This window comes from Rhinolophus sinicus, linkage group LG09, assembly GCF_036562045.2.
Source record: "Rhinolophus sinicus isolate RSC01 linkage group LG09, ASM3656204v1, whole genome shotgun sequence".
Taxonomy (NCBI): domain Eukaryota; kingdom Metazoa; phylum Chordata; class Mammalia; order Chiroptera; family Rhinolophidae; genus Rhinolophus; species Rhinolophus sinicus.
In genome coordinates, this window is record NC_133758.1 from 90,698,106 (window position 1) to 90,718,044 (window position 19,939).

Consider the following 19,939-nt stretch of genomic DNA (forward strand, 5'->3'; position numbering starts at 1 on the left):
AAATTTTCAAGATCTCTTCCTGGCCACTAAGCTGCATGCTTAGCAGTTAGCTCAGACCCAACTATAAACACCGGCCCAACGGAGCACAGAGACTGGTAACCTTGACAATCTTCAGCAAAGAGAAAGCCATGGTAAAAACAACTGTTAACAGCCGCACATACTTCAGTATCAGCCAGGAGCAGAAATCCAGAGGTTTCCATGTTGCCAATGCCAAGGACGCTTGAACGTCCTTCCTGATCTGCTTTTGTGTAACTTTCAGTTCCAGTTGTTAACAGTGCTCTACTGATGTTAAAGCGTATACATAAAATGTTTTACTGAACAACTTAAAAGTGTTATTTTCAAATTATGCAAATACACAGAAATTCAAGCAATTCCTTAAATTCTATTATTAATTTTCTACACACTAGTTATAAAGTTCAGAGCAGATTTTCAGCATTAAACAGTGAGACATATCAAGTTTCAGATATTTATTAATCAGTGTAAACCCCAACGTAACACACCAACATGATTTTGTGCATTTGGAGGGGAAATATTTCCTGGTTAAGTGGAAAATTGTGCGGATGGCTTCTGGAAGACCTTCATTCTAAGCAGCTTTTTAGTGAAACATTTCATTTAGAAGTCTGGACCTTCTTTCTTCAGTTTGCTGTAATCTACATTCACTGAGTAGAACTTGGAAAAGAAAAAAGATATTTTAGATAGCCTATCAAATATACACAGGTGGTACAGAAGTTTTAGAATCACTTTTATTCAGCTTTCTATAGCAAAATTTACAGACATGAATTCATTAAGAATATTTAACAATGTAAAAGTCATTCAAAGAAAGACACCAAAATTCCAGTTATTTAATAATTTAATAAGGTACAAACATTCCATCTACCACAGAAGAGCAATGCTAGTATCTGTCAGTCAGAACCTATGAAAAATTCTTCTGTTCCAAAATGAGTGATTCTTTCTGATACATACTTCCAATTCCTAAGTTTTTACTTCTATCTCCACTAAGTACACAGAATAGAGGAATACCAAGAACTACAATCCCTATTTTGGTTAGCAAAGCGCTACACGTTAAACAGGAGACATTTATAGAAAGGAGGATAGGCTAGTAACGTAAGGCTATTGCTTTGTGTGGTTTACGTAACTTTTTAGACAGATTGGCTGCCTTAGTGGCTTTTTCAGTACTTTCCTAACCTAGACTGCACCACTATCAAACTGACACCTTACCACCTCTGGTACAAGACTTTTAATTAGTACTGTAATTTTACATTTACGTAATACTGTATTTAAATACTGTATATTTGGAAATTTTGTAATTTCCAAAAATTTCCCTATATTCAATTAAGGTTAATTTTAGAAATCTTATTATGATTGCTTAAAAAAACTGCCTCTCTCAATAACTTTAAATTATTTATGTTGTAAACGACTCTAAAGTTTCTACTGAGGAAACATTAGGATTTGTACATAGGCCCAAATAAGGCTATAACCTTGAGTTTACTCATTCTTGTGCCAAAGTACACTGAAGAGGTTGTGCTAAGTACCAGAAGACTACGTTATTTAACTCCAAAAGAACCAAACTGTGGAACCATCATTTTACTCATGGGTTTTAAGCAAGAAGCTCATAAATCTGTATCCATTACTTTTTCAAACCTTTGCTTTATTTCTAACTGAAAAAATTCTTATTTACTTGGCTTTTTTCAAAAAAAGAAAAATTCCCAGGTTTTAAAGAGATACATACAGACTTTTACAGAGAAGTATAAATAAGCCACAAAGCAGTCTTCTCTTTTCTGACACTATTCTCTTATGAAGCAATTAAATCTAGATAGACTTAAACAAAAAAAAATACTAACTGTGCTATAGCTAACAAAATATTAGCAAGAATATCTATAAAAGGAATTGTAGATTATACGTTAAAAAGAAAATAAACATCTGTTGGGCTCGCACTGTGGGCAGAATGCTTTATCTTAGTTAATTATCGCAACCTTACTCATTCTTATAAGAGGCAACTGAAGATCAAGTTGCCCAACAATGAATAAGAAGCAGGATCAAGCACCACGTCTATGCAGAGCGGAAAGGTCATATATAAGTGTCTTTGCCAATTTTCTCAAAACTAAGCAGGCTTCTACTTGCTTCGATTTGGTTCCACGTGCCAGTATCAAAATTCTCCATTGAGATAATTTTTAAATCTGCTTTATTTTTCAGCTTCCATGTCCCCATTTGTTTTTCTCAATTTAATGGTGGCTACCTTGAAGATCTCTGAACAGTTAGCAAGGCACATATTCTGATCTTGGTTTAGGGCATTCTATTCAGGTTAGAAGTGTTGTTGAGCCTTTGATGCTTAAATCCCATTTTTTGCCCCCTCTTGTTTGTATTAGTTAGCTTTTGCTAGATTGTAAAGTGGCAACAAATAACCCCCAAGTCTTAGTATATTGCAACAAATTTATATATTTGCTCACAACAGATACCACTTATAAACTCATTGCTCCATGCTCTCTTTGTTCCAATCCACTCATGAATGAGTAATTAACTGTCAATTTTGGTCTCGTGACAGATGGAAAAGAACAATGGGGGAACCACACTCTGGTTCAGAAGTTACAGATATCACTTCCTCTCACTTACAACTTGCCTGAGGTAGGTCATGTCGCCAAACCTGATATCAGTGGGCCAGAAAAATAAATTATCTTATGTGAGGGGCAGTGAAAGATAAAATCATCTAGTCTCACTGGGTTTAGAGCAATAGCAGGCTTCAGTCACTCTAGGCTCTAGTCTCTGGAGTCTCTGGACTTGGTTCCCTCTTATTTCTGCTGGCAAATTGCCCAATTCTTCTACAAGCTCATCTCTTGGCAAATACAGCCAGCAGTAGTCCATTAACATCCTGTTTTTCAAATTTTTTTCTTTAACGGCTCTTCAGGCACATGGTTTTACCTTCCAAGTTACAGCAGGTGACACTTTATCGAATATTTTGCCATTATGATTCATTTTTCCATTCTCTAACATCAATGTCATAGCTACTCACAGACCAATCTATGCCACACATATGAGATTTTTGTTGCAGGAACATTCTATTTCCAATTCACATGGCTTTATACTTGCATGTGTTATGTTCCAGAGCATTAGTAACTGGCTTCATTATCAGAATCACTTGGGGAGCTTTTTGAACTACATACCCAGAGGTTCCTTTGTGGAAGGACCAAGGCCTATTTTTTTGGTTTTCTTTTTTAAAGTTTATTGGATGTGGAACCATTTTCTTTAGAATGGACTTAATTTAAATAAACTTGTAAGACAGAAAAATAAGTCACGGTGTCTGCTTTTTTTGAGGCAAAATTTAACACACATATCAGATGGTTCATTTCAGATTTGCTGGAACATCTTTGTTTCTTGTAGGGAGATACGTTTAGATATTTGGAAGCCAAATTATAATCTGAAGGTTAAATGGAAAGCTTGGAATTAGTAAAGGTGGTAATATCTTAAAAGTTGCTGTTATCACTAATGGTAGTATCCATCTCAATCACAGAGGTATATCTGCTAAGGGGTCCTGGACACTCATTGGTCAGGGTGACTCTTCTTGAAAGTGTTTAAGCAAACTGCTATTTCTCTCTTTCAATAAAGCAGCCTGGTATAGTGGCCAAGTGCATGGGTGAATTATACACATCAAATAGAAAAATTGTTTGGTAGGTGAATTATAATTTAATAAACCTGCCCTGTTTTTTGACATTACAAGAGTTTGTCTTACACATAAGAAAGGTTGTTTGGGGAATCAATAAATGGTCTCAAGTTTGTGACAACAATGGATGGACTTTAAGGGCATTATGCTAAGTGAGGTAAGCCAAAGAAAGACAAACACTGTATAGGTATCACTTATATGTAGAAATTTGTAAAAACAAAGAGTAGAATATTGGTTACTAACAGGTGGGGGAATTGGAAAGAAGTTGTTTAAGGATACAAACCTTAACTAGTAGATAAAAAGTTCTGGGGATCGAATGTACAATATAGTGAATACAGTCAACGACACTGTATTACGAACTTTAAAGCTGCTAAGAGACTATATCTTAATTGTTCTCAACACATAAAAAAATGATAATTATGTAACATGATAAAGGCGCCAGCTATTGCTACTGTAATAATCAGATCGGTATATACAAATGCATTAAACCAACACGCTGTACACCTCAAACTTACACATTATATGTCAATTATTTAATATATGTGGATTTATTTATTTTAATCTCAATAAAATAAATAAATAATTTCAGTTCACGAAATCATTCTTTGAAAGAGTAGTTCCACAAACCCCTCTTCAGGAAAGACGTTAAAAAAGTATATCTAGAAGGTTCATGGGAAAATTTAAGTTTCAACTGGTTTCAGTTCTTCCTAATCTTCACATGAAATGTTGTCAACCATACGAACAAGAAAGAGCAGCCAATCAAATCATCCACTAAATCAGTGCTACTCAAGTGTGCTCGAGGGACCAATATCAGGAATCAATATTACCTGACACCTTGCTAGAAACACAAATTCTCACTCTCCACACAAATCCTACTGAATCAGAATCTCCAGGGGTTACAGCTGAAGAATCTATTTTAACAGCCTCTCCATTTGATAACCTATGTACACTGAATTTTGCGAACCACTGCACTAGACTATCTAAGATCTATGAAAATGGTAAGCAATAGCTATACTATCTCTCCTTTTTATTCATCATCTCAGTAGAACTGAAACATTACCTTAATTTCACAGAGTCGAAAGTCTGAATAAAATCCTCAGAAAAAAGTATTAGAAAACTATGACATTTTAATTTCACAGAATGATCTAACAGCTTTTCAAAGTACATAATAATGGAATTTGACTTGTACATCCAATTTAAAAAATCTACTTCATGACAAAATTTATTAAAACACATTTTTACAGCAATTTTAAATCAATTTTGTAGCTTACCTTGTATTGCTGATTGGGACCCATTTTGTTCCAGGGTTCTGGGTTATTCTTTCTATCCCAACTAAAATAAAACATAATTGTTACAGTAATAGAACACTATTTTAAACAGTTTTGTACTTCTTAACAGTTAATATTTTGAATAGACCAATCTCATTTTCTATTAGGTGAAGTATGGTATTTTCTTTATAAAGGTGAAAACAGATAGGCTCTAAACCAAGCAATCCCATGTAACCAATTTAAAAAAAGGTAGAACGCAGAAACTCTTGGGGCAGTTGGCCTTGTTCCTATCCCTGTCCCAGGAAACTTTATACTTGGCTGTTATTAAAGTTTCCCACTTCATCAATAAAGTGATACCATGTTTCCCCAAAAATAAGACCTAGCCAGACAATCAGCTCTAATGCGTCTTTTGGAGCAAAAATTAATGTAAGAACCAGCCTTATATCATATAAGAGACCCGGTCTTATTTTACTATAGCAAAATAAGACCAGGTCTTATATTAATTTTTGCTCCAAAAGACGCATTAGAGCCGATTGTCTGGCTAGGTCTTATTTTCGGGGGAACACGGTATATAGAAAAGTGCATGGAATAACAATGAATCAATCTTTTTTCCTTGCTTGTTGTTTTCCAATTTAAAAAAAAAAAAAAACATTCCCTATTGTGGAAAAGCAGGCAAAAAACATTTACATGTACCAGCAACCCTGATTAAATATTTTATAAAAAGTTATTACCTCGGTTATTATAATGTTACAAGATTAAATGTTAACAGTTCTACTCCACTGATGAGAAAATGATACTCAGAGAAATCTAGATGATATCACGAACCAGGAAAAGTAAATTAACAGCAGAATTGGAATCTGTATGACTACAAAACTCAGGTTCTTTCTATTACCTGATATTCTCTCTCTAGAAAGACTATGGCTCCTAAACTTACAGCCTGATAAACCATCAAAGTTCTAAACGTTTTTAAGTACTTACCAGACATCTGGATTGAACAATGCCAGGCGCATGACATACAACGCTGCTCCAGTACCTCCAGCTCCAATAAATACAAAGAGGGGGATCAACTAGAACCAAACAAAAAATAGACAAGAATTATGTAGTCATCTACATAACAATCATCTTACAAATACCTAGATAACTGATAATGGAAAGGCTACTGTAGTTTTTACACACTGAGTCCCAAGTTTCAAACTGCTGTTTCTCAATTGTGTTAAAATTTTCAAAAGGCTGCCCTCACACCGAGGTAACATTCTTATGACTGTATTCAAAAGAAAGAAATGGAACTTCCAAAGGATGTGAAGATGAGTTTGGCTGGCTTAATATGGAAAAACTTATACTCAAATTTAAAACTTTGCAAGAAAATATATAGTTTCCTTAATCTCGCTAATATTTATGCATCATTCCTACTAAATTTCCCAGCTTCCTTCATCTTGAGGCTGGAAAAACAAGCTCTGGGCAAATTATTTAAGCTCTTGGCAAAATAGTTAAGCGTTTACATACACGTCATGAGAAACAAACTTTGTGAAATAAAGAGTGAAAAAACAAAGAGAAACGCACCTATTACAAATACCGGTTTTAGGCATAATCTCTGAAAACATATTGCTACTAATGATTAATGCATAGACAATCGGATGTAAGATAAAAATTAAACACCAGGTGATTCAGTTTTAGGACCACAGCACGTTGATGTGCTGGGGGGAAATGACGTTAACAAAATAACTGCGATTAAACTCTACGATATCCAACTCCCAAAAAATGTCAAGACGCCAAGACAAACTGAAGATTCCCCTCGTATTTGCCACAAGGCCTGATGGTGCAATGCAGTGAGTACAAGATCCTTAACAGCACAACAAATAGGTAACCTGACTTTTGCTGGTCTGGAACCCACACAGCGCACTATCCCTCTTCGTCCGAGCAACCTGCAAGCGGGCGCAGCATTCCAACATTCACTGGTTTATTTTCCTCGAATGCATCCCTCACCTTCAGCCGGCCAGCCCCAAAACCAAAAATGCATGGTGTAGAAGGTCAGAGCTCAGGGGCCTGGGTCAGCCAGCAATTAGGACAAAGCAAGGCCAGGGCCAGCCTCCAGGAACGAACTGTAAGTGGACGAGAAGGAGGAAGCTCCCAGGGGACTGAGACAGCCGCAATTCGACGCAGGATGGACCAGTATAGACACTGGGAAAGAGGTGAAAGACTTACGCTTGGATGCTTCTTAGCCTGACCGATGATTTGGCGCAGCATGGTAGCGGCAGTGGGCTGGGGTCCCCAAGCACAGAAAAACAAAACTACGAGGCCCAGGAATAGGTAGTCTCTGCGCGGAGGTGGAGCGGACGTCCAAAGTCACCCAGGACCTCCTACCTGAAGGACCCCTGGCTCGGAAAGTAGCCTGCGGCAGGAGGGCCCGGATGCGACTGTCCTTAACAGTGCCTGCTTTATCCAGAGCCCCACGCGTCGGCTCTAACCCGACAAGCCCTTCAGCATTCCATTCCAAATCGAAACATTTTTATTCCTGTGCAACGTATTTTCAGACGGATAATTTTTTTTGCGTCGAAACTAGAACACTTCTATTGACTAGACAGGCACTTTCTCAGGCGGCCACGCATTGAAAGTTGGAGGCGGGCGGGCGGACGAATGGGCAGCGAGCTCTGCGAGCGGGGTCCTCTTGCCAGGCGCCTGCGAGCCGGTGCTGCGGGAGGAGGCTCTGGGGGCGCGCGTGCCGGGCGCGCGCTGGCCGGCCCTCAAGGCCGCTGAGGGAGCTGAGCTGCGCCTGGAGCTGTCGTCGGGCGCCGGGCGCCTGGAGAGCAGGTCGAGTCTCTTGCCGCTAAGGTCAGCGACTGCGGTTTAAGAAGACTGCAGCTGTTTCCTGTCTTACTTAGACTGTCGCTTATGGGCAGAAGTTAAAATAATAAACAAAAAAAAACACAAAACAAATAAATGCGCTAAAGATGGCAATAGTGACGTCAGTGTGATCTCTAAACTCTCAGGTCCTGGCCCTCAATTGAATGTTCAATGCCAAGAAGACCTTTGCGACATTGCCAGTATCCCCTCTCCCTGGGCCCAAAATTGCATTCTTAAAATGGGTTAATGGTCGTGTCCCTACACATAATCTTTTCCAATACCCCAGGACAATTTTCATTGATCTCATTTTTTTTTTAACCCTAAAGTCGTCCATGGGTCAGATTTTAGGGGCCAATGGGGATAATCTGAAACCCCTCCAACCTCATACGTAGCTTAAAGCATTAATCAAATGATACACAAGTTATTGGGAGTGGGAAGAGTAAGAAAAGGCTCCTCCAAAAAAGTAATATTAGACCTGAAGGAGGCGTGGCCGTTAACCAAGTGAAAAATGGAGGATGCAGGTGTAAGTGATAGGTATGGTCTGCAGCTGGAGAGACCTTTTGACCTGCTGACTGAGGTCTGGTAGGGTTGGAACTGGAAGAGGAAGAGTGAGGATCAGATCTGGGCCAATGACCACTTATACAACATGGGTTTTATGCTGAGAGTATTAGGAAGTTAAGAAAAACAAGATACTGTGGTTTTAAATGATGGCTTTGTCTATGAAGAATGGATTCGAGAGAAGCATGAAAGGGGAGGCACTGGTTAATGGGCCATTACAATAGCCCTTGTGTGAGATAGTGGTAGTTTGGACTAGTGTGGGGAATGCGCTGATGAAGAACCGTTCCAGAGATACTTAGGAAGTAGCACCAACAGGACTTGGAGATGGGTCCAACTTGGGGAAGTGAGAAAAGGAAAGAGTCGGGGGTAATTTCTTCAGAGGTTCAGTTTTGACCAGCTGTGTGGATGTTGAGAAAAGAAGCAACAGAATGATGGATAAGTATGTAAAATCCAAGTGGATTTCTATAAGGCAGAAGAGCGATCTAGACTAGAAGAATACATTTAGGACTTAGTTTATTGATGGGAAATGAAGCCACATGACTGAATGACATTGCTTAGGGAGAGAAGGTAGAGAAACAGGAGAGACAAAGGACATGGAACTGAAGAATTCCAACATGCAATGCTTGGAAGAGGAGATATGGCCAGCAAGGTAGGAAAAAAAGATAAATGGTGATTATTAAGATGATATATCACGAAGCTTGGGAAGACTGGTGCCTTTTTCATTCATTCAGTAAATATTATGTACCTACTCTGTACCAGGCACTGTACTAACAGGGAGATAGCAGTGAATGAGAAAATTGTGCTGCCCTAATGGAGTTTACATGCTGATTGGAAAGAGGAACTATAAACAAGGTAACTTTAGACAGTGATAAACTGATAAATAGAATAATGAAAGAGAGAAGGACATGGGGAGTGGAGCAAAGAAGATTACTGAGAGAAGGCACGGGAGGTCCATCTGAGGAGGTAATATTTGAGCTGAATCCTAAATGAAAAGAAAGAGGTAGCCTGGTGAAGATCTGGGAGGAAGAACATCATTCCAATCACCAGGAGAAACAATTTTGAGGGTTTTTTTTTGTTTGTTTTTTTTGTTTTGTTTTGTTTTTAATGCTCAAAGGAGACCAGTGTGGCTGATCCATAACAAAGAAGGTGAGAAGAAAATGAGATCAGAGAGGTTATAAAGGTCTCTTTGACACTAACCTTCTAAGCTATGGTAAGGAGTATGGCTATATTAAAAGGGGGAAAAAGGCACAGAAATCATGGAAAATACTTGGAAGTTAATACAGAAACCTAACAGCAATAAGTGTAGATAGGCTTTCAGCAAAGAAGTTCGAAGAGGGAAGCTGTCTCCTTGCAGTATTTTATTTTTTATGATCAGAGTTATAATAAACTACGCAAATAGGTATACAGGAATGCCACTGGTAAGAAGAAAGTGAAATCCAGTGGCTTACATTTTTGTCATTGTCCCAGTCTCTAGAGGTAACAATCTTATAGGTAGTCAAGTGATGCTTTGGAAATGTTAAAGTAGGATTACAGATTATAAATTTTGTTGAATATTAACCAAAATGTCAAATTGTAAAAGTTTAAATTTTGCACATTAAAGCTAGGGGAAAGAGTCTGTGATGTATATTTTAAGCAGAGATTGGAAGAGTACAAGTGACAGTATAGGAAATGAGGCCATAGTAGAGGATGCATATTGTAAAAGCAAATTTTAGCTTTAGAAGTAGGACTGACATTGTGGTAGATTATATTGTATATAAATTTGTGCTGCCTTTCCCCAGAAGGGAATATCACTTATTTGCCTCATTAATATCAACATGACTTGCTTATTAGCAAATGGGATGTGCTATTAGCAAATGGGATGTGCTAAAGGAGCATGTGTCATGCACAAGCAGAAGCGTGAAGAGCCAACATGTGTCATATTCTCTTTTTTCTCTCTGCCACAAGATCATCAATGTTCTAGACAGAGGCTTGGGTGTCAAGGTGGAAACTGCCTGGAGTACAGATATTGCTGACCTATAGTGCACACATGTACTGAGAATAAGAAATAAATCTGTATTGCTGCAAGTCACCAGGTTTGAGAGCAGTGTGTTACTGCAGTACAACCTAACCTACTCTGACTAATAAAGAATTTGGCATTAAATGTGTGGTGGCATGTCATCATAATAAAAAATCCTAAAATAGGTGGCACTTGACTCAAGTCCCAACAACAAGTGAAGGTAACTATTACCAGGAGCTAGAAGGACGGCGGTATATGTTTATGCAGTGCTGGAACATCTGGTGAAACAGTTCTCAATTAATTGGAAGACAGTTAATGTGGCTGATGAATTCCTAGCTTTCAGTGAAATGCCAGGCAAAGGGTATGTTAGCAGCATGTGTCAGTTACTACTGGCAGCAGTTGACAAAGTGTTATAAAAAAGATATGGACTTAGAAAATAATCAGTTTGCAAGCTGTAATGACAGGGAATAGAGCATCTAGAAATTTAGAGACTTGCATAGTTGGAAGAAGGGACTGAGTCTCATCGCCAGCTGTATAAGGTAAATATGAGAAAATGTTTGGCCAAACACATCCTTTAAAACCTCGAGATAATGACTCATACAAGAACTGTAGCCATCACCTTTGTTGAAATATCTCAGTAAGTTAAGGAGCCTCAGTAAATCCTTTCAACTGAACAATTTGAAAGCCCAGAAAAATAGATTAGGGTGTAGCTCTCTCACCAAAGCCTGATAGGATCGAGGTGACTGAAATTAAATCTAGAGAAAGAAAGAGGTGTATCTCTAAAAAGAATTGTGAGTATAACCTTCGATGGATGGAGTTTGGAATCAAATAGAAGTCGACTGAGTAAGCCTAAAAGAAACATCAGCCTTAAAATAAGCAGACTGTGACTGTTTGAGATTTGAAATGACACTTGAACTCCCCAATCTTCTGGAGATGAGAAGCAGGCTAAGACATGTGCTGATCTTCCAAGGAGGGTCTGTCTATTCTGTAATGTCCTCTTTAGTGGATCTAAGGTAGAACTTCCTAGAGGGTGAGGCAGGAGCCACAGAAAAGAGTGCACAAGAACTAATCCCAAGATAGCAAAATCAGGGCCTATTCAAGGAATATTCCACACCTTAAATCAGCAGCAACTTCTATCTTGTGAGATTTCAGGGCCAGGTGTGCCTTTCATTCTTTCTCTTTCTGAATAGGATTGCCCCTTGTGGCTATCTAATCCCTGTTCCACCATTGTATTTTGCATGTTGCGAGGCAAATAACTTGACTTTGTTACTTCACAGGTCTCCGGATCAAGAGGAGACATACCCAGAACAAACACAGAGACAACAGCATCATTCATAGATAATGGGCTTTGAGCTGGTAAAGATGATAGTATAGGACTTTTAGGTTATCTCCCTTGGTGAGGAAGGTGAATATATTTTGAAAGAGAACAGGAAAAATATCTAAGTGATTGTATTCAGAAGGGCAGATGGGTAGATTATCTTCATTCACAAATATTTAATGTCTTTACTGGGAAAATATTATATTTTTTATCTGCCTATTTATACCAAGCGTAGCCATATGACTTGATTTGGGCAATAAAAATACAAATGTAAAAATACTGACAATACAGAAAGAAAACAGTGGGGCCTGTGAAAAATTTAATGAAGACTGTGATCTTCATGAATGATCAGGCCAAGGATGAGGGAGATTTGCATTCCATATAGATGCACTAGCCTGAACAAGGAAGAAGAAATGAAAGTTCATAGTATAAGTGCATAACATGCAGGAATTGAGATGAGCTCAGTGTAATGTGAGCTTAGGTTGCATAGGGTGGTACGATAGGAAATGAAACAGAAAAGGTTAACCCAGATTTTTGAGAATTTTAGATTTGGGACTTTATCCTGTAAGCCGTGAAGACTCATACAATGTTTTGTATCTAAACACAAGATAAAGTAACTACAGGACATATCTTAATAAATGAACTGGAGCTGTTTTTTTCCCTCCCATTCTATGCCTTCTGGAATTCCTGTTACTTCATTTAATTTTGTGAACAATTTTTAAATACAAAAAGAAAGCATACAAGTAAATGTTAGTTTTCCAAATGAAATGTAAGTTGTACAGTGAATAGCTCTAAAACATATCTAGACAGTATATCGATAATTCTCTCCAAAAGTATTTCTCTTTCATAGTTTCTCTGAAGATTCAAGCCTAGAAAATTCTGGAAGGCATAGTGATTATATGTTGTTATTAATGTGTGCCAGTAAAGAAATAGCTTCTTTGGAGAGGAATAATTTGATAAGTGAGCCATGAAGTACAATTATAGTAATGCAAATTGAAGGCAGAATCTTATACTTTTTACTCTGTTTGCATTTAGGCATTTAATTATTTTTCTAGCAGATAAACTGACAACTGGAGTTGTTTTTTTGATCATACAAATATAAATTATACCTTCGCTTGTTAATAAAGATTCTGTAGCTATCCTTAATCTAAAAATAAATATGTTCTTCCACTAGTATTATGGTTATTTAGCATAAACTGTATTTAATTATAAAATTTCTATTAGAAAAATGAAAACAGTTTGATCTGTGAAAGTTTACTTCCACTATTATAAATCTCAAAGATTCACATACTGTCATCAATTTAAATTAAATACCTGAAGCAGTTTATGTGCAAAATTCAATGAATACTAAAAAGTAAACAAACTCTAGCAATTTCAAATAAGTGCTACTTCTTTTCACTGGAAACTTCTGGTTAAATAATATTTCAGGAAAACTGTATTTACAATTTTTAAAAATCATACCATACACCTAGATTGTCAGTATAGCATTTTTAGAATAACTATGTCCTATTACTCTCCGATGTTTCCAGTTACCTCTGTGCAATTTCTGTCTTTTCTATGAATCCACCCATTTAGTCGTTTGTTTATTAATGCATTCATTCATTAAACATATATTGAGTGCCTACTATATATTATTCATCATACTGAGGTCTTGGGATAAGAATAACACACTGTCATCTTTCTTCAACACTTTGTAGTCTAGTGGGACTGGGATTATAGTTACAAAGCTTTATGATGATAAGTTCTACAATAGACACTGATATAGACTGTCTACACCAAGATAAAAAGTATAAATTCATGGAGTGACGTCAGAAACATGGCAGCATGAGCAGTTCCCCCTTGATCTTTCCCCTTGAAGTTACAAGTTGAAAAGCTGTAATTCAACAAAGGATTCCCTATGCAAAACACACAAACATCTAGGAGACACGCATCGAATCATCTGAAGGTGGGTAAATCAGGGCAAACGGGAGGAAGGAAGGGAGTAAGGCAGGGACGGGGGCCTCTGATTCAGTCTAGAGCTCACTGTGGTTGTTACTTCTTTCTTACTAGGTCCAGTCAACATGATGCGATCCATGTAATTGGCCATTATGATTTTCTGTGGAATTAAGAGATGATCAAAGACCCCGCAGGAGAGCTGCAGAGTTGATGTATCCCTGAGGTAAGACAGTTAAAGTGTGTTACTAGTCAACAGAAAGGAAACTACTTTTGATGTTTTAATAACAGGTATAAATGCAAAAGCATGCACTAGTCCAAGATCAAGGTACCCTCAGATTTGGTTCCTGGTGGAAAACCTCTTCCTGGATTGCAGATGGAGTCCTCACTGTGTTCTCACATATGGAAGAGAGAGAGAGCTCTGGTCTCTCTTCTATTTATAAAGACACTAATCCCATAATAGGGGCTCCACTTTCACAACCTCATTTAAATCTAATTACTGCCCAAGGGTCCCATATCTAAATATTATAATATCACATTGGAGGTTAGGGCTTTAAGGTACAAATTTTTATGGGACACCAACATTCAGTCCATAACAATTACCAAATCTTCAAGGTAGAGATAATTCCTATGATATTAAATTTGTTCCATAACACTGAAAAAGGAATCTTCCCAATTTGCATTAAAAAGCAAGCATTGACCTCATAATAAAACTTGACAAGAATAGTCCTTCCATACTTTCTTTAATCCCAACCAGCTAATTACTCCAGTCTTATCAAAGAAATATCAGATCCCGCAAAATATGGGGCCCTAGTAAAATATTATGAGTTAAAATTACTTGATTTTAAAACTGTTCATAGACTGTCACTTTCAGAATTGGCAGACTAGATTACTCAGGCAGTGCAGACTATGTTTTTTCTGTTTAAAGACATTCAAGAATGTAATGGGTTGAATAGTATCCACTGAAAATTCATGAACTATTAGAACTCAGAATGTGAACTTATTTGGAAATAGGATCTTTGCAGATGTAATTATTATAGTTAACATAATATATTGGATTAGGATCGGCATAAATCCAATGACTGCTATTCTTAGAAGAGGAGGGAAACCACAGACACAGACATACACAAAGAAGAAGGCCATGTGAAGATGGAGGCAGAGATTGGAGTTATGCTTCCACAAGCCCAGGGACACCAGGAGGCACAACGAACTGGAAGAGGCAGGGAAAGATTTTTCCCTAGAGCCTTGGACATCCTAGAGCCCTGTTGACACCTTGATTTCAGACTTCTGACTTCCAGAACTGTGAGAAAATAAATTCCTGTTGTGTTGAGCCACCCAATTTGTAGTAATTTTTATGGCAGTCCTTGAAAACTAATACGAATTTTGGTATCAGAAGTGAGGTGCTGCTGTAACAAATACGTAAAATGGAGAAATGTCTTTGGAATTGGGTAATGGGTAGAAGCTGAAAGAATTTTGAAGTACCTGATCGAAAAGCCTAGGCTGCCTTAAAGAGACGATTGATAGACGTATGGCTATCAAAGGCAGTTCTGGTGAGAGTTCAGAATCTGAAGTAAAATATTCAAGACTCTTTTCAAGTACCATTAGAAGCAAAAGAAAATGACACCTAAATCCATTGCTGATGAGAGTGTAAATTGGTACTACATTTTGAAAATCTATTTGACTTTTTCTACTGTAGTTGAATACTATATGATGCAGTAATTTCACATTGAGATGTAAACCCAAAGGAAATGTGTGCTATGTATACCAAGAGACATGAACAAGACAATACATAGAATCATTATTTATAATAACCTTGAACTGGAAAGAGACAAAATGTTTATGAAGCATAAATGAATAAATTGTGCTACATTTAAGCATGTGTTTCCATGATACAAATGAACTGTAACTATACACAACAACATAGATGATCCTCACAAAAAAATATTAGTCAAAGAACGAGAAACAAAACAATACATACTACATGAGTCCATTTATATATAATTTTGAAACACTGTTATACTCAGTACAATAATGCCATTACAGGAAGCAGGGAGTATTAATTTAAGGGGCTGGAGAGAGGTTTATGTGGTCTTGGCATGGATGGTGTTTATAAGGGTGTTTGTTTCTTGACGATCCTTTGATCTATACATTCATTTATTTTTCACTTTTCTCTGTTACTTTTTCCAATAATTTTTTTTAACTGAGTTATATAGATTTAAAACAATGTTAGGGAGTTTGCTTGTGTTTTGTCACTTAAAGATCTGATGGATTAGAAAGAACAGAGGTATCATTTATGTATTTCTGTTTGAAACTTTTCCACCTTTTGAATTGATGACTGGAACCCTCCTGCATCTCACATTATTTGTCTGTCTAATATGTGACACATGTAACATTGTAAACCTTCTGATGTTGTTCCACTGATTCTGTCGTTGCCCATCTGGTTTGCTGTCCTGGGACTTGCCCCTTGTGAAACTCAGCTGCTAAGACTGCCTGACATTCATATGTACTGAAACATGATTAAATACCTTGCTTGTCTAAGAGATCTGTCTAATAAACAGCTACTATAGCAAATATTGAAGTACTCACCTCTCACTTTTGTCTGAAGTACTCACCTCTCACTTTTGTCTTTTCTCCATGCAGAACAAATGCTGACCACGTTTCACAGTATCATGTTAATTTCAAAGTAAGCTATGTGACAATGTGGGTGAACCATGAAAATCCTATACTAGGTACAAGAAATCAGACACACAAGACCACATGTTTTTATTATATTTACATAAAATGTCTAGAATAGGAAAATCCATAGAAACAGAAAGTAGATTGGTGATTGTCAGGTTCAGGAATGGGGGAAACGGGCACGGGGGCGGGGGGAATAACTGTAAATTGGTGTCTGATTTTTTTTCTGGGGTGATGTAAATGTTCTAGAATTAGATAGTGGTGATGGTTGTACAACTTTTGAATATGCAAAAAACCACTGAATTTTATATGACAAAGGAGTGAATTTTATGGTATGTAAATTATATCTCAATGAAGCTGTTATAAAAACTTAGCCTTCAGTTAAACACCTTAAAAAAAAGTTGAATCTTGTATATCTTAGAGAGATGATGGACTGGCTAGATAAGATGAAAATTTATTTTTCCGGGCCGGCCCAGTGGCTCAGGTGGTTGGAGCACTGTGCTCCTAACGTCGAAGTCGCCAGTTCGATTCCCACATGGGCCACTGAGCTGCTCCCTCTACAGCTAAGATTGTGAACAATGGCTCTCCCTGGAGCTGTGCTGCCTTGGGCTACCATGCGCTGCCATAAGTGACCAGTGGCCAGCCGGCAACCACCGTGAGAGGCCTTCTCATAATACCAGCAGGGCCAGGGAGCTGTGTCCTACACAACTAGACTGAGAAACAATGGCTTGAACCAGATTGGGGGGGAGGGGCCAGATTGGGGGGGCAGGAGGGGAAGGGAGGCCGAAGAAGGGGGGGAAAAAAGAAAATTTATTTTTGTGATACTCTTGTGCATTTAAAAATTTTGTGTTATGTGTACATGCTATGAAAATTAACTTAATTTTCAATATTATTATTTTGTTATATATGTGGAAAGTTTTTAGTCATGTAATACTAGAGTAGATTCTTGCTGCCTAAAATCCTTGGAGAAAATTTGGTAGTCATTTTATTTTACATAACTTGAGAGGGTGATTACTAATGAACCCTTTATTAGAAAACATTGAAATCATTTCAGAAGTTTCCAACCATCCAAAGTTGCAGCTCTGAATTCTGATTTGAACCTGATTCCTATTCCTTCATATACTCTGTCTTTTCCATATGGGAGCACTTGGGAATCTCTTGAAATTCAGAAATGTCAGTGCAATCTTTTCTTACTTTATCAATATTGTTTTCTCTTGAATATCTTTGAAAATATTAATTATAGCAAGATAAAATAAGCCACAGACTTTTTGCAAAAGACATCCTTTAAGGATCATAAATGACAGCTTTTTGGCTAGCTTCTGGCTCCAGCCCAGCTCAGTATTTCTAATTTCCATGTTAAGATTCTATCATAACACTTGTTACCAAAGGCTTGCCTTCAACAAGCACCTTATTCCAGATGATCACATGTGATTATATAAGGAAGTGTTTTGCCATTGCATGCGTTGGATAGCTGTATCTTATTTTCCACTGGTAATAAAACCATCACTGTCCTTGGACCCATAGCAATTCAAATACCAAAACTTAAATTCCTATAGTTGAAGTTTTATTTATTTATTTTATGAACACCTTTATGTACCAAACACTGTATCAGACAAGATATTAGTAGAGGAAATAGAAACCACTCTAGGTATTTTATACTGAAAAGAAATTTGGTGCATGCAACATCATTTGAAAGACTAGAAGAGTGAAAGTCAGGGATCCAATGAGACTCTCAGTTTCAAGATCATACACCTGTAGCTGTGATCTAGAAGTCAGAAAACACGTTCAGCTACTATTGCTGCTGAGCTTTTCCAGAACTGCTCCTCCATCTACCATGACCTTACACCTTTGAAGCTACTGAGTAGAAGCTAGAATGTAGATTCTATTTTCATCAATAACGCAGCTTGCTTTGCTGGAGCTACAGCTAAAAGAAGGTGGTCTCTGCTTCCCGTTCACCTTCTAAATCTCATGAGACCTGATATATATTAATTATATAATTGTTTTCAAAGTTTTTAAAACTTTAGTCCTCATGTTGTTGGTTTTACTTAAATATTGAACAATTCTTCGTTGTCTGTATGTCTGTATACATAGATTCAGGTAGCCTAACTTTTTCATGCAGCCTTTTCAGCACTTCCAAATAGTAAACTTGGTTAATTGTTTGTCCAGTTGGTACAAATTCATAATGAATAATCCCTCTGATATCAAAAAAGATTAGCAACATCATTGCAACAAGTTTGCAAACTTAATTGTCAGACATCATATCTCCTTTTCTCTCTCAGGGTACTGGTCTGGAGACATCTTTCACAAGGCTTCTCAGAAGGCATAGAGAAGCCAGTTGCCCTATAGTGATGGTCAGCTCTGTACTTCATCACTGACTTGGCCTCCATCCTTTCCTGCTTTGCTCATCCCTCTCCAGTAATGGGGTCACAAGTATGCCTTTGCTTCAGGTTCTGCTTTCTAGGGATGCCAAGCTACAGTGGTGGCCCTGTCAGTGCAAGCTGCAAAAATGGCACATTGAAAACAAACAGAAAAGTTCCTTAACATACCATTGTTCTTGTTTTAATAAGTTCCATTAACAAAGCTTTGCAGTTTAAATGTTCTCTTTCTTTCATTGCAGTGAAATCACTTGGATGAGATTCTTAGGCTGGTGGGTTTCGCTGGCAATCTGAGTCTATCTCCAAAACTGTCATAATTCTTCAATAGCCCTGAAAAGGTTACTGGTGACACTCCTCTTAGTTTTATAGCAGTACTATGGTTTTATGCCTTTATTTCTATTTTTATATTTCTTCTGTGATTTCAGTGAAATTTGGGGAGGGTAGAAAGGTAATTCACATGGTCAGTTAGCCTTTGTGAACCAGACCTACTGTGTTTCCCCGAAAATAAGACCTAACCGGAAAATAAGCCCAAGCATGATTTTTCGGGATGACATCCCCTGAACAAAAGCCCTAATGCATCTTTTGGAGCAAAAATTAATATAAGACCCGGTCTTATTTTCGGAAAAACACAGTATTATCCTTTGACATAAAAAGCTGATTTGCACTTTCCTGACTGCTTAAAAAAAAATTAATCAGGATCTACACCTTCTCTCTCAAACCAGATAAAACAATTCAATTTTTGTTTTCATTTCTCTTATTTTACTTTCCCCAAGTACCCCATCTCTTTACCTCTGAATCTCTTGGATTTGGTTACAATCATGCAGAAGAGGATTTTTACTAAGTAGGGTTTACATTTTTGAAATGGGAGCTTTTCTAGCACAATGGAAAGGTTTGACGGGGCACATAGCAGTGGTAGTTTGGGTCAGGTGACTAGAGGTTCAGAGAGATGGGAAGGGTTTACATTTTTAGCAGTCATGAGTAAAACAGAAAGATGAGGTTGCAATGTAATTGGTACAACTACTGTTATGGAAGAATGTCCTGGGGGCATTAGAGGCTTTCCAGGTTTGGGGGAATCTGATTAGTCATGTGCTCGTAGCCCTGGGCATTTGCATACATCCTTTCCTTGGTCTGGACACCGTTGTCTCCTCTTCTTCCTTTCCCTTTGCCAGTTCAGACACTTTAAATATAAAGTTATGTTTAGATCCACAGTGTCTGGAAGACTTCCCTGGGTGCCTTCTCTTTGCTATGCATGTGTATTATTTCTCTGGTAGCCCTTTACACAACACACAGCAATTGTTTTGGGACTTGTTTGTATCCTCA

The 19,939-nt window shown here is 37.6% G+C and overlaps 1 protein-coding gene and 1 long non-coding RNA gene across 6 annotated transcripts; one reads left to right on the forward strand and one right to left on the reverse strand.

Moving 5' to 3' along the window:
- Positions 1 to 452: 452 nt before the first annotated feature.
- On the reverse strand, positions 453 to 7,285 carry LOC109444966 (cytochrome c oxidase subunit NDUFA4). Its single transcript, XM_019726761.2, has 4 exons — positions 7,126 to 7,285; positions 5,902 to 5,990; positions 4,927 to 4,987; positions 453 to 669 (listed from the first exon to the last, which is right to left on the reverse strand). The coding sequence occupies exons 1-4, from the start codon at positions 7,165 to 7,167 to the stop codon at positions 613 to 615; spliced, it is 249 nt and encodes an 82-aa protein (XP_019582320.1). The 5' UTR covers positions 7,168 to 7,285; the 3' UTR covers positions 453 to 612.
- A 303-nt stretch (positions 7,286 to 7,588) lies between these two features.
- On the forward strand, positions 7,589 to 16,139 carry LOC109444977 (uncharacterized). 5 transcript variants are annotated; one of them, XR_012498884.1, is made up of 5 exons: positions 7,589 to 8,971; positions 11,596 to 11,674; positions 13,417 to 13,581; positions 13,686 to 13,794; positions 14,631 to 16,139. It is a non-coding gene; the product is annotated as an uncharacterized LOC109444977 (long non-coding RNA). The 5 variants fall into 5 exon arrangements; XR_012498883.1 differs by adding an exon at positions 9,437 to 9,532 and having other exon boundaries at positions 7,589 to 7,752; positions 11,596 to 13,581; XR_012498885.1 differs by having other exon boundaries at positions 7,589 to 7,752.
- The last annotated feature ends 3,800 nt before the right edge of the window (positions 16,140 to 19,939 follow it).

Excerpts from the sequence above, each read along its gene's own strand:
- LOC109444966 (XM_019726761.2), bottom strand. The coding sequence starts at position 7,167 with ATGCTGCGCCAAATCATCGGTCAGGCTAAGAAGCATCCAAGC. Across the intron at positions 5,991-7,125 it reads AGGCTAAGAAGCATCCAAGC|TTGATCCCCCTCTTTGTATT; the intron begins GTAAGTCTTTCA and ends GTTTGGTTCTAG. Across the intron at positions 670-4,926 it reads GTCCCAATCAGCAATACAAG|TTCTACTCAGTGAATGTAGA; the intron begins GTAAGCTACAAA and ends TTCTTTTCCAAG.